The sequence below is a fragment of the Limulus polyphemus genome, unplaced genomic scaffold (genome assembly GCF_000517525.1).
Source record: "Limulus polyphemus unplaced genomic scaffold, Limulus_polyphemus-2.1.2 Scaffold488, whole genome shotgun sequence".
In the NCBI taxonomy this organism is placed as follows: Eukaryota; Metazoa; Arthropoda; class Merostomata; order Xiphosura; family Limulidae; genus Limulus; species Limulus polyphemus.
Window position 1 is genome coordinate 53,074 of NW_013666098.1, and position 15,258 is coordinate 68,331.

Below are 15,258 nucleotides of genomic sequence, written 5' to 3' on the forward strand. Positions count from 1 at the left end.
AAATCATCAATGTGGAGTGAAATGAAAAGTTGAAAAATAAAAAATATAATGAATGATACAATTTTTTCTTCTTCACTGACTGCAGTATTGAGCAAAAAGATATAAATTAATTATCTTCTGACCTTTTCACATCTGCTTTGTTTTAATTTTATGGTTTTATTGTTGTACTTTGAGCAGACTACTGCACATAAAAAAACCAATAAATCACTCCAGGAGTGAACTAACTCTTTCCTCTAGAGATACCACACAATTGTGAGGTGTTCTGTTACACATGGTCAAGCTAATATAATTTTATTTTACTGAAGTTTTGTTAGGCTAAACTGAGAAGTTTATAATGTTTACATGTTAGTAAATTTTGTTTAAAAATATGTAACAATAGATAAAAAATATACATAAAAAAGAATGATTTGTAGCACTTACTGCATACTCTGTACTGTATGCACTCAATTAGACATTCTTCCATAACCCATTTTGAGTCTCACAAATTTAGGTGCCCAAAAAAAAGAATTCATTTTGCTTTCAACAACACAGTTTGGAAACAAAAATATTTACCAGTCACTAGAATAGAATGTACAAAGTTACTATAATATATTTGACTTTGTAAGTTAGCTATAAACAGGTTTAGGATATCCGTTAGACATTTGGAGCAGGCAAACGATGTCTGCATAAAAAGAAACTACAACAGATGATTATTGTATAGATCTTAAAATAAAATAACTCTGATGAACTTTATGTAACAAAGCATCGGCTCTTTCTATTGATTGTAAAGATGCCCATCAACCATGCAAAGTTGATTAATAGAACAACCTTGAAAGTCAGAAATAAAGAGGAGGTGAATCTTTGATTGATGTAACAGATTTATTGATATCTGAGGAAATCAAGAAGATAGGAGGTTTAAATTTGATATTCTTGCTTGAAATTATGTATAGTTGGTGTTTCTAATTGATTTTAAATTATAGCAGACTGTTTTCAATATTAGAAACTTTTGAAAGGGAAAAATCAAAGCTCAGACACATCATGTGACATGGAAAAATGAAGATTGAGAATTTGTTTAATATTTCTATGTGAAATTAAGAAGATAAAATTTAGATAACATACAAGTCTAAATTATAAACTATATTTTGATACCAAGTTCACTGACATACATTGATAATAAACTTTAATTAAATTGGGAAAGCATAATTATAATTAATTACAGCTGTCATAGTATATTAGGCCTGTTATATTTTATCACTAGATTCATTATTCAGTCCCTTTGAGACTCTCCAAGAAGAAGAAATAGCTTATGTAGATAGTATTCTGATCACTACTATGTTGTATCCCAGCCAGCCTGATAAGCTTTGTATTGAGTGAAACATGTTGTAGGCAGTTGATATTATGGACATAGTGTAGTTGAAATACTATTATTCACTCTTTACTTTGAAAAAACTCTTAAGGGACTGAATAACAAATGAATTCAGATATTGTTTGACATCAGACTTGTTTTTATCCTATTCAGTATAAAATATTTCAATTCTTCTTGTAGGAACGTTAAAACTAGACATATCACCATGTCCAGAGGAAGTCAGATATTGTCTGACATCAGACTTAACTCGTCTTCATCCTTACCCAGATGAAAAAGGACGACCAACAAAAGAATTGATGGAGTTTCCTCCAAAGGAGGTTTTTGTGCCCCACTATGTGTATCAAAATCTGATGTTTGTTTATCCAAAAGACTTGAACTTTACTAACAGGCCAGGATCAGCTCGTAATATAGCTTGTAAGACTCAGTTCATGGCTGGAGAAGAGGAACACTGTGCTCTGCCAGTTAGTAAATCCTATTATCTTTGTGGTTTTTTTGCACAAACAATCTAATGTTGTATGTAGCCATACTTCAGTTCCATTTTTCATTCTTATTAATCTTAAATAATCTAGACTTCTTTAAATCTAGATCTTAAAAAATTCTAACTAGACTGAGAATAATGGAAGTGGCCATATTTGATTTCTTGAATAAATATTGCCATGATGCCACATTTTTCACATAAAGTTATTGAAACCTGATCTTGGAAAAATGGTTTACTATACTTTAGTTGCACACAATGTCAAGTAAAACACATCATAATTATTATACTTAAAGTGAACTTTAGTGGTTTGAAATAAAGTTTAAAGTAACCAATTAATGCTTAGTTTTTTGCAACTGTAAAATAAAAGATAATTTTTGTTGTTGTTAGGCTTACAAATATATCTGTTAATGACATCCAGTACTCAAAAGATGAAGTAAAAGCCTTAGCACATATAATTTAATTGTTATATTTTTCAAAGTTCCAAATCTTTTTTCAACAATTCTAGTTTATTTTGTTGTTATGGAAACAAGATTCTCAACAAAATAAAAAAAATTTAAACAATTTAAATGTTTTTGTAAAAATTGATGTTAGTTTATGTTTATTTATAACAACTTGAAAAGTGTGCTTTAACATGTATTATAGAATGAAGTAGTCTTTAATTTTGTCTGTTTTAAAATTTGTTTTCGTGTATTTGTACTTGGTTTATTTACACAAGTTATTTTTTCTCTCTTTGGTGAATGGAGTCCAACAATTGGGGTGACAGTCATTGGTGCTGAACAGTTTTTTAGTCTGTTCTTGTCTCCCACAGTCACTGGCATGAATAGCAGTATGATCAGTTCTTGTCTCCCACACTCATTGGCATGAAAAGCAGTATGATCGGTTATGGTCTCTCTCGGTCACTGGCATGAACAGCAGTATGATCGGTTATGGTCTCTCTCAGTCACTGGCATGAACAGCAGTATGATTGGTTCTGGTCTTCCTCAGTCACTAGCATGAACAGCAGTAATGATCGGTTCTTGTTTCCCACAGTCACTGACATGAACAGCAGAATGATCGGTTCTTGTCTCCCACAGTCACTGACATGAACAGCAGAATGATCGGTTCTTGTCTCCCACAGTCACTGGCATGAACAGCAGTATGATCGGTTATGGTCTCTCACAGTCACTGGCATGAACAGCAGTATGATTGGTTCTTGTCTCCCACAGTCACTGGCATGAACAGCAGTATGATCGGTTATGGTCTCTCTCAGTCACTGACATGAATGACATTACAATTGTATCTTGTTTCCCATGGTTACTGGCATGAACAGCAGTATGTTTGTTTCTTGTCTTCCATGGTCACTGGCATAAACAGCAGTATGTTTGATTCTTGTCTCCCATGGTCACTGGCAAAAACTGCAGTACAATTGGATCTTGTTTCCTATGGTTACTGGCATGAACAGCAGTATGTTTGTTCTTGTTTCCCATGGTTACTAGCATGAAGATCGGTATGTTTGGTTGTTGTTTCACATGGATACTGGCATGAACAGCGGCATGTTTGGTTCTTGTCTCCCATAGTTACTGGCATGAACAGCAGTATGTTTGTTCTTGTTTCACACGGTTACTGGCATGAACAGCAGTATGTTTGTTCTTGTTTCACACAGTTACTGGCATGAACAGCGGTATGTTTGATTGTTATCTCCCATGGTCACTGGTAAAAACAGCAGTACAATTAGTTTTTGTCTCACATGGTCACTGGCATGTCCAGCAGTACAATTGGTTCTTCTCTCCCACAGTCACTGGCATGACCAGCAGTAAGTTTGTTTTTTGTCTCCCACAGTCACTGGCATAACCAGCAGTAGGTTTGGTTCTTCTCTCCCATTGTCACTGGCATAACCATCAGTGGTTTTTCTTTGTTTCAGTTAATTTTACTTTTGCTTATACTTTTTAGCACAGTTTTTTGTTAATTTATGTTTTAGTCTTTTATTGAAAAATCAACATCTGAAAACCTGTGTCTTTTTATCTGTCTTTTACAGTATTTCCTTAAACTTGTGTCATATTTTTGTTGTCACTATTATTTCTTCTAATGATACTAACCTCCATTTTTCCTTTGCTCCTATTACTGGGCTCCATTCCTCCAGAAGGTGTCTACTATTTGTTTCAACATTGTAGTGTTTTGTTTAAGTATTTATAAACAATTGGTACTTACTCATTTGAAGAGCTTGTGTTTATATTTTTATGTTTCTTTATAAAGGTTATATTTGGAAAGTCCAGCTGCCCCGAGTTTTCACAGGAGGCTTATACAACTGTTACCTACCACAATAAGTGAGTGTTAGTACCTTGTATATGTGTGTGCCTATAAGATGTAAATTTGAGTGTTAGCACCTTGTGTGTGTAAGATGTAAGTTAGAGTGTTACACACGTTTATGAAAAACTACAGTACATTGTGAATTAATATTACATTATAGATATGGTGTTTTTAGTTGTCTTTTACTCACCATGTTAAACCTATGTTTATATTACATTTTAATAATATGTAGCATTGATGAAAACAATCTATTCTTTTAAATTACTCATCAAACAAGCTCTTTAACCTTTCTATATGGGTCTTCCTATGGTCTTGGGTCAAAGACCATGTCATTACGTTTGTAGACTTGCATTTAAAATTTTATTGAACTACAATTTTATGAATGTGTTTGAATAAGTTTGGTATAAAATTGTAGCTTATATTCAAATTTTAGCATTATACATTAATTAATTCCTTAATTTAAAATTAAACATTAAAAGAAATTCCTACATATAGATTTTGTGTGTCACGTGGTTATGTCGAATGCAGCATTGGTTCAAATTAGATGTTTGTGATGTCGAAATACAAAGTCTATAGCTTCTTACGAATTAGGAACTCAAATTACCGATATTTACAAGCTGGAATATAAAATAAGAACCTCCTATTATTTTTGTTTTGCTGAGATATCACTACATTAACTGAATCAAACACAGTGGCCCCACCCACCTCTGTCCATTTTTGGAAGGACTTGCTTACATACACCTACTTTTGTCTATGATGTGTGAAAAACCAAGTGAAAGCTCATAATGTCCCCCTAGCGACTTCCTCAGCCTCTTTGAAGTATTTGGGTGGCAAACTCGTTCTTTTGGTGCTAGATTTCAAGTGGTAAGGTGAGCTTGAACTTGCATATTTTTTAGACCCAAATGCAACTTAGTTACTTAGCTTGTTAAAGTATAGTGGAATTCTGTGGTATTGATATAGTAATTTATGATTTTTGACAATTTAAAAAATATATATAAAACCTAACAAAATTATTTCATTTCACATCCTCCATGTGCAAAATTTGGTAATGCTTAGCAACCTACAGAAAGCAGCAAATGAGTACAAAGTTCGTAACTTGAAGATATAATTGTTTTCTATAATTCTTTATTTACTGTTCTATGTTTTAAGAAAAATAAGTTTAAGAACTTATTTGTAAATAGTAATAATGTATTATAAGTGAAATGTGACTGTATTTTACAAAATATTAGTCCACTAAAACACAGCCAAGACAGGTCACTTTGTGAAGGCCAGTTTTATATTCTTCGATACTGTAACATGAGTGCACATGCACTGCATTGTTGCATCATTTTTTTAAGATTTTAGCAATTTTCTATTATACTCATCTTTTTTAATAGGTGTCCAAGTTTCTACGATGAGATAAAAATTAAGTTACCAGCAAAACTCTCTGAGCAGCATCATCTTCTCTTCACATTTTATCATATCAGCTGCCAGAAAAAAGTTGAGCAAACACCGATAGAAACTCCAGTTGGTTACACAGTAAGTTAAATTATGCTTGAAGAACAGTTAGATAAGTATATGAAATTTTTCTTAGTTCTTGATTATGATCACTTGGAGAAAAGTCAATTAGCTCATACAAATTTATTTTTAATCGGGTTTTTATTTGGGAAAATGAACAAAAATGCTTGCTTCCTAGAAGTATAAAAATAAATTGAGAAATTTACTTGGATCATTAGCTAATAATACTTCTTCCCCATCTTTAAAGAAAAGATAATTTTAAAAGAGAAAATGAGGTCATATTGCTACATAATGGAATCTTTTGAAAATTTTTTAGAGGGCTACATCTGAATGAGTTTTAAAAATAATATTCCAGGTTTAATTAGTGCTAATATCTACAAATTTTAATGGGCAAGCAACAATGGACTCAGAAACATAACTATCTTTACAGACAGATAAAGTGAACATAAAAATAATTATAAACAAGCTAAACTGAATACAGAGACATTTGCAAATGAACAAGCTACAAGGAATATGGTGACACCTATCAATGGACAAACTACAGTGAACACGGTAACACTTGCAAATGAACAAGCTACAAGGAATATAGTAACACCTATCAATGGACAAACTACAGTGAACATGGTAACACTTAAAAATGATTAAGATAAAGTAATCATGGTAACACAAAGAAACAAGTTACAGTGAACATGGTAACACAAATGAATAAGCTCTAGTGAACATGGTAGCACTTAGAAATGAACAAGCTACAGTGAACATGGTAACACTTACAAATGAACAAGTTACAGTGAACATGGTAACACTTGCAAATGAACAAGTTACAGTGAACATGGTAACACTTACAAATGAACAAGCTATAGTGAACATGGTAACACTTAAAAAGAATAAGCTACAGTGAACATGGTAAAATTTACTTGTAGCTTATTCATTTGTATGTGTTACCATGTTTCCTGTAACTTGTTCATTTTGAACATGGTAACACTTATAAATGAACAAGTTACAGGAAACATGGTAACACATACAAATGAATAAGCTACAATGAACATGGTAACACTTATAAATGAATAGGGTATAGTGAACGTGGTAACACTTACAAATATTTAAGCTACAATGAACATGGTAACACTTACAAATGAATAAGCTACTGCACAGGAAACGTGGTAACACAAATGAACAAGCTGTAGTGAACATGGTAACACAAATGAACAAGCGACAGTGAGCTAGTAACACAAATGAACAAGTTGCAGTGAACATGGTAACACAAATGAACAAGCTACAAGGAACACGGTAACACAAATGAACAAGCTTCAAGGAACACGGTAACACAAATGAACAAGTTACAGTAAACATGATAATACTTACAAGCAAACAAATTACAGTGAACATGGTAACACAAATGAACAAGCTACAGTAAACATGATAATACTTACAAATGAACAAGCTACAGGGAACATGTTAACTTACAAACAAGATGTATTGGACAGAGTCATTTAAAAAATAAATGGTAGATAAAACATATAAATGAGCTTTAATAGACACAAAAAAACATAAACGTGAGAAACTATGAGTGACACAAACACACAGGTGAACAAGCTACATTGACAGAAACACACATGCGGATAAAAACAGCTAACATGGAAACAAAAATAAACAGATGAAAAAAACTAATATGAATACAAACAAATGAAAAAAGCTAATGTGAACAGAAAAACACACAAACAGTTGAAAATAAGCTAACATGGACACAAAAACATACACACAGATAAAAAACACTAGAGTGGACACAGAAACATTGCAGGTGGAGGAACTCCACTGAACAATAACAATTTTAAAGATATTTAGTATGCCAGTTTTATTTTTTGTTATATATTTCTATTTTAATTTCTTTAAAATTCTGATAATATCTGTTGTTTGTGACAATTTTGCACTTCATAACAAAATGTATGTTTAATCATGTTACTTATGTTAGCAATTAGTTTAAAAGTGATGTTTTTGTTATTTTTTAATTACATAAACATTTTAATAATCTTTATTACATTCTCTAGTGTTTAAAGTAACAAAGATACTAATCCTCTAATAAAAACTTGTAGTGGCTTCCGTTGTACAGAGATGGACGGATTCAAACCGGGGAACACAACTTGCCAGTTATAATGGAGAGTCCCCCATCAAGTTACTGCTTTCTTTCACCCTCGGTTTGTAACTCTTTCTTTAGAGTTGTGTTTGTGTATATTTCTAAACTTACTTGTATTCCTTTCATCTTCTTTCTCTGACAATTTCAGTATGTGCACAAACTTCAACATTCCTTCTCATACTTTTCGTGTATATCTTTACAGACATTACTGTTTTTACCCAATTGTGTGTATATAGCAGGTTGTGTATTAACATGTCTGATGTTTTGTTCTGGTATTAGTATCTTTGTGTACATAATAACTGTTACATTTCGTGTAGCATCATGTGCATGTTACAGGGTACTGCAGTTTTTTTTTTATGATTGGTAAGTGTTCATGTGTCATCATTATGCTGTGTTCACATGTTGGCTAAAATGCATTTGTGCATGTAAGTGTGCACATGTCATATTTATGACATGTCCATGTGTTTGCTAAACCTCCTCATTTGTACATTTAAGTGTGCATGTGGCATCTTTATGACATGTCCATGTGTTTGCTAAAACTCCTCATTTGTACATTTAAGTGTGCATGTGTCATCTTTATGACATGTCTGTGTGTTTGCTAAAACTCCTCATTTGTACATTTAAGTGTACATGTGTCATCTTTATGACACTTAAATGTACAAATGAGGAGGTTTAGCAAACACATGGACATGTCATAAAGATGACACATGTACACTTAAATGTACAAATGAGGAGTTTTAGCAAACACACAGACATGTCATAAAGATGACACATGCACACTTAAATGTACAAATGAGGAGGTTTAGCAAACACACGGACATGTCATAAAGATGACACATGCACACTTAAATGTACAAATGAGGAGGTTTAGCAAACACATGGACATGTGCACGTGTCATCTTTATGACATGTCTGTGTGTTTGCTAAACCTCCTCATTTGTGTTCGATGTGCATGTGTCATCTTTATGATGTATTCAATTGTTGGCTAAAATTTTTCATCTATAAGAGTAAATGTGCATGTGTCATTGCTGGATATTTTTGGGTAATGTAATAGTTAATGAAATTTATACTTATATGGTGTTAATTTTAGTGAAAACATGATTTATCACCTCAAAGCTATATGTATATGTTCAATTTACTTCTGCTTTTAATTTTTATTTACCAAATTTATTCCTGCTGTCATAAAATCTATAGTGTAATTTTATATATTTTTACCCTGGTGTTTTCATTTGTTTTTGTCACATCTTTCATAATTATGTTTAGAAGATGCAGTGCTGTTGTAATTTGCTGTAACTCTTCTACAAAAATTGTAAACATTCTTGCTTGGATAGTATAAAATACTGAAAGAATCCAATTAAAAAGATAGAATTGAAACTGAAATACAAATATTTTTTTTTACGTATTTGATAGAAGTTCATAAGTATGAATGAAACTGTTTTTAAGTTGATTTAATATTCGTTAAGATAAAATACACCCAGAAAGTTTAATTTTTCATACATTAAATTTATATTTCATCACTTAGGTGGAGATTCCTAATACAAAATGGGTTGACAATCATAAAGGAGTCTTTAATGTTGTAGTGGAAGCAGTGTCTTCTATTCACGCCCAGGTGATTATTTATTTCTGTATCACCTTTGAGAAGGTCAAAGCACAGTGAGGATTTTCCTAAAGTTTTTCTTACTTATTATAACTATTAAATATTTTCTAAATATTGATTACTATTAGCAAAAAGGAGAAAGGTAGTGATGGAAACTGCATCTTCAATCCTGGTGTGGGGATTGATTTTATAATAGCTACAGCAGTGTTAGTCTCTTTAAGGGTGGTACATCTATATTGTACATCTTTGAAAAAGTTGTTACTGAGAATTTTTCCGTTGAAGTCATGGAGTTATATCTCTGATAAACTAGATAGATGTTCTTGTTTCATTAATTTTGGTAAATTTGGTTATTGATACTTATATTAAATAACCTGACTTCTTCAGGCTGTAGAGTTTTGAAAAGTTAGTTGGTCTAACATGGTCAAACTATGGATGAGACACTTGTTAATGGTTAAAAATAACCTGACTTGTTCATGTTCTATAACCCAGACTTTAGAATGGTTAGATAACTTGTAAATTCTGTAGATTAGAGACTTGTGAAGTGTCAAGTAATCAAATCTTTTCATTGCTTTAGATTAGAAATGAAGTAAGTTGTAATATTTTACCTCTATATTGTAACATTACAGAAATTTTAAGTTAATTTTCATCTTTTTCTTAGAAGGGGTCTTTATGCAAATAATCAAGGTAGATAATATTAATATTTTTTATATTGACACTAACATTAAACTTCAAAGAATAAAAAGTAACGTACATTTATTTAACAATGAAATTTCCTTTTATTTTTTTATGAAGATAGAGTCAAAGTTATATTTTTATTATCTTCTTTCAGGATGAGTTTTTAGACAGGTTTCTACATCTCTGTACAGCAATGGATGAAAATTTGATTCCCTCTCGTATTGGTGAAGCAAACATTGAAAATGAACTGAAGAACAGCATTTTAAAAATCACCAATTCTAACCCTGAACGTTTGGTTCAGTTTTTGCCCATCATTCTCAATAAGCTCATTTGTCTACTTGTACGACCACCGATTGTAGCTGGCCAGGTCATGAACATTGGACAGACAGCTTTTGAAAGCATTGCCAACATTGTGAAAAGTCTTGTTGTAAGTAGTTTTTGATGATTTGTTTGAATGTAAATGTTAAGTCTCCATGTCAGTAGTTTCTTCAAGTTTTTACAGACTGTTTTGAATGTAAATGTTAACTCTCCATGTCAGTAGTTTCTTCAAGTCTTTTATGACTGTTTTGAATGAAAGTGTTCAGTTGGCTTTATTAGCTTCCCCATGTAAGAATTATAGATTTTAATTACTTTTATCATGACTTAAGGAAATAGATAATTTTGTAAGTTATTTCATTGAAGGAAGGTTGTTTTCTGAAAACTCTTAGGTTTTTTTGATTGAGATGTACCTTTTTTTCATCCTATAACCTAATATATTACATTTTACAGTGTCCAATTTTTGTAGATACAAAATTTAAACTTTGTGTACATAGCTGTAGAGATTGTAGCATTTAATGTACGAAATAAACTCAGACATTTCTCACAAGTTTGAATTGTGTTATAGGATCTGTTGGAATCTCAAAACGATCAACATGGAAGGAATAATCTATTAACAACGTACATCCATTACCAGTGTACACTTCCCCATCTTGACATGTATCCTATGAGTGGTCACGTAACTATAAGTGGAGGCTACAGTACTGGGGGAAGACCAATCTCTCTACCACCACAGGTTTGTGAAGTTTCGTACTACGATTCTTCTAGTATTTGATGAAGAAAAGAACATCAGAGATCAAAAGTAAGCAGTCTTTTTGTATCAGTCCTAGAGAGGACAGTCAAAGGCAGTAGAGAAGGTATTGGTGTAGAGTTGAGAAACAGGAAGCAGCTGCTTGGTAAAATATTATTCGACTGGTGAAAGTGGGTACGACAAAAGGCAAAATTTGTTATACACTCAGAGATACCTATATACTGAGTATTAAAACACATTTATAAATAATTCATCCTTGCAATGATCTGGAAATGACCTAGTGATTAGTACTCTTAGACTGTGAATCCTAGGGTTCATGGTTTGCAGCCAGTTTTACATAAGCGAACTCTGCATTTTGGGTTCACGAATGCATTAGATGATGATGGTCAAACCCCACTATTAGATTGGAGATCATTAAAAGAGTGACAGTCAAATCCTACTATCAAGTTAGAGTAGCCCAAGAATTAGTGGTGGATGCTGTTGATTAGCTGGCTTCCTTGTAGTCTAAACTATCAGTTCAAAATTAGTGATGGCTGGCATTGGTTCACTTAGCCTTTGTGTAGCTTTACATGAATATCTGAAACAAACAAACAAATGTTGCAATGACGATGCAAAAAAACAGATTAAATAAGTATTTCATTCTATCATGTGTAATTTTTTCCTTATGAACACATTATTATGCTATTAAAAAAAAGCAGAGAACATGAAAAAAAGTTGTACTTAATAATTGATTTACTTTAAATATTGTTATAACCACTGGAAAAGAAGAATATTTTTGTAGATGTACACCAATGTAGGTTATGTGAAATAGGTCATCTTGTAGTGTTTGATTCTCAGTGTTAACTTTGAAGACATAGCTGGAAATTATGAACAAAAGAAAGGAATAACATTGACTTTATGGAGATGTTTAATACTTTTTAGGTTTATATTTTCATAGATCTTGATGGGAAGGATGAGAAAGGAAAATGTAGGTCTAATTTGTAATTCTGGCTGTTAGGCCCTTATTATAAAAAGTTTTATTATAAAATCAGTGAGCACAATATTATTCAGAAACAGTAATGTAATTTTATAAAAGTGCAAAATTTTTTGTGATTACTTTATGGGCTATAGTTTTCTTTCTGTATGGTTACATTTCACCCTGTTTTACTTCAAGAAAGAAACCAGCCAAGAATAACCATGTGTAACAATGAAAATTTTATTGAACTAGAGCATTATTCAAGATGTAATTTTCTATTATTATTTTTTCAGAGATTATATCATGAGCGAAGCAGTAGCAACCCAGATATTGCTTCATTTGCTGAAGCTGACTTGGAAGTTGGAAACATTCTGAATCGACATTTAGACAGAACAGGAAGTATGAGGAGCGCCATCTTGGGGCAAGATAGTGCAATCTATTCACTTTCAAAGTCTCACACACGGAAGATTGTTCACGAGGAATTAGCATTGCAGTGGGTAGTGTCAAGTGGATCAGCTCGAGAATTGGCTTTGTCCAATGCTTGGTTTTTCTTTGAGCTAATGGTGAAGAGTATGAATGAGTACTTAGCTTCCTCGGGACGGCTGGAAGTTCCAAGGAAAATGAGATTTAGTGAACAGTTTATGGATGATATCTCAACATTGGTATGTTAGCTTGTTTCCCTTATCAATTTGTCCATCAGTTCTTTAATCATTTAAAAAAAATGCTGCTAATTTAGGCCAATGATGAGTTATCAGCTTGACAAGAGGGATGTTAGATACCAGTAATGTGTTACAGATGTTATATACTTATCAGTAATGTGCTATTGATGCTAGATACTTACCAATAATGTACTATGGATGTTAGATACCAGTAATATACTATGGCTGTTAGATACCAGTAAGTATTGATGTTAGATACTTACCAGTAATGTACTATAGATGTTAGGTACTTACCAGTAATGTGCTATGGATGTTAGATACTTACCAGTAATTTACTATGGATGTTAGATACCAGTAATGTGCTATGGATGTTAGATACTTACCAGTAATTTACTATGGATGTTAGATACTTATCAATAATGTACTATGGATGTTAGATACTTGCCAGTAATGTGCTATGGATGTTAGATACTTACCAGTAATTTACTATGGATGTTAGATACTTATCAATAATGTACTATGGATGTTAGATACTTGCCAGTAATGTGCTATGGATGTTAGATACTTACCAGTAATTTACTATGGATGTTAAATACCAGTAATATGCTATTGATGCTAGATACTTACCAGTAATATACTATGGATGCTAGATACTTACCAGTAATGTGCTATATTTTAATTGTGCTATAAAACAATGAGGGGAATTCCACTCAAATATTATCAAGTCTATGAATCTTGTGTAGTTGCAGGTTAAAAAAAACTTACCTCTCAAGGAATATTTTGTTTCTAGGTGACTACAATGACTTCAGACATCATTAGCCGCTATAATCGAGAGGTGAAAGACATGAAATTCATCCAAGGTTTAAATACTAGTCTGGCCTTTTTCATGTTTGACTTGCTGTCCATCCTAGACCGAGGTTATGTATTGCAGCTAATCAAGGTAATCAAACTGTGCCCACTTTAATGTTAGATTTTTTATACCAATATTTAATCTTTAAGTAGGTCTGGCATGGCCTGATGGTTAGAGCACTCAACTTGCAATTTGTGGGTCATGGATTCAAATTCCAACCCAAACATACTTGCCCAATTTTCATATCAGTATTTAAATAGGTCTGGCACAGTCTGTTGATTAAATCACTTGACTCGCAACCTGCTGGGCACTGGTATCCTGTCCCAAAACATTCTCCCTTGATTTTTATGGCAATATTTAATTGGTGATTAGGTCACCCGACTTTCAATCTGCAGGTCGCAAGTCCAAATCCCATCCTCAAACATACTTGTCTGATTTTTATACCAATATTTAAGTAGGTCTGGCATGGCCTGGTGGTTAGATCCCTCGATTTGCAATCTGAGGGTTGTGGGTCCGAATCCCATCCCCAAACATGCTCGTCCTTTCAGCCATGGGTGTTATAATGTGATGCTTAATCACCCTATTCATTGTTAAACAGTAGCCCAAGAATTAGTGGTGTATGGTGTTGACTAGCTGTCTTCCCTCTAGTCCATCACTTTAGAATTAAGGACAGAATAGTCCTTTGCACAAAATTTGAAAGCAAATGCAAACAAACAAGATTTAAATATTGAATATGCTTGTTTTTTTAAACTGATCCATATTTCTAAATTAGGAAAGAGGTCTGAAGTAGTCATCACAGTTCAAAACTTTTCAAATAATTACAAGATCATCTTATTGCTATTCAAACCTTGTCAGGTGAAAACAACCAACTTATCCAAATTTTTGTTTCTCTGTTTTTAGCTGAGTTTTATCACTATAGAATTGTCACCATATGTGTATGATTGTTATATTGAATTATAATATGCTTAACAAAAACAAATGTGCATAATCCACAGAGCTTTGATCTAAAATTCCTATTATCATCAATATCTAATTCAGAAATATAGCTTATGGATTGTTAGACCTTGAATTAAGAAATTACACTCCTACAAAAAAAGCTTTGGATAATAGGAGCATTATATATCTTAAGTCAGGTGTCTTATGTATATCACCTGGTATTCTATTATGTTAATGCTATCTTTGTTACAAGAATAAAGTGAACTCAACATGTAAGTAAAGATTTAGATGTTACCTCATGGTGGCACATGTGAAAGCTTTTAACACTAAAAATTGGGTTTCGATACCAGTGGTGGGCAGAGCGCAGATGGTCCATTGTATATATTTATGCTTATCAACAAACAAATTTAGATGATTTTAAATTATGGATGACAAGCTGAAATACGTTTAAACTGATGGGGAATGTTAAAATTAATTAAAACTGTAAGTTTTAACAGCAGTCATATATTTCAAAGTAATAACTTGAACATAAACTTTATCTCAAAATTTTAAAATTATAACAAAATTTCTTCATAAACAACATTTATAGTTTACTTTCCATCTACAAACAAATAAAGATTTTGAGGTGATCTCACCCTTGAACACCCTACATCTCATTAATCATGATAAAAGTATGGTTGTTTGAGAAACAATCCAGCAACTTTTTACTTTGACCTTGGATACTTTTAGAATATTCAACATTGTCTAAAGCATCAACCTGCCAAGATTGTTTGAGATTGACCC

General features: G+C 32.5%; 1 protein-coding gene across 2 annotated transcripts in view; it reads left to right on the forward strand.

Moving 5' to 3' along the window:
• Nucleotides 1–15,258, forward strand: part of LOC106458573 (dedicator of cytokinesis protein 7-like) — a 77,653-nt gene that overhangs the window by 21,356 nt on the left and 41,039 nt on the right. For both annotated transcript variants that reach the window (XM_013918091.2, XM_022384836.1), the window contains exons 14-22: nt 1,526–1,806; nt 4,056–4,126; nt 5,486–5,627; nt 7,697–7,798; nt 9,260–9,346; nt 10,164–10,436; nt 10,893–11,060; nt 12,324–12,692; nt 13,480–13,629. In XM_013918091.2, the coding sequence (XP_013773545.1) occupies nt 1,526–1,806; nt 4,056–4,126; nt 5,486–5,627; nt 7,697–7,798; nt 9,260–9,346; nt 10,164–10,436; nt 10,893–11,060; nt 12,324–12,692; nt 13,480–13,629 (1,643 nt within the window). The remainder of the gene's footprint in view (nt 1–1,525; nt 1,807–4,055; nt 4,127–5,485; nt 5,628–7,696; nt 7,799–9,259; nt 9,347–10,163; nt 10,437–10,892; nt 11,061–12,323; nt 12,693–13,479; nt 13,630–15,258) is intronic.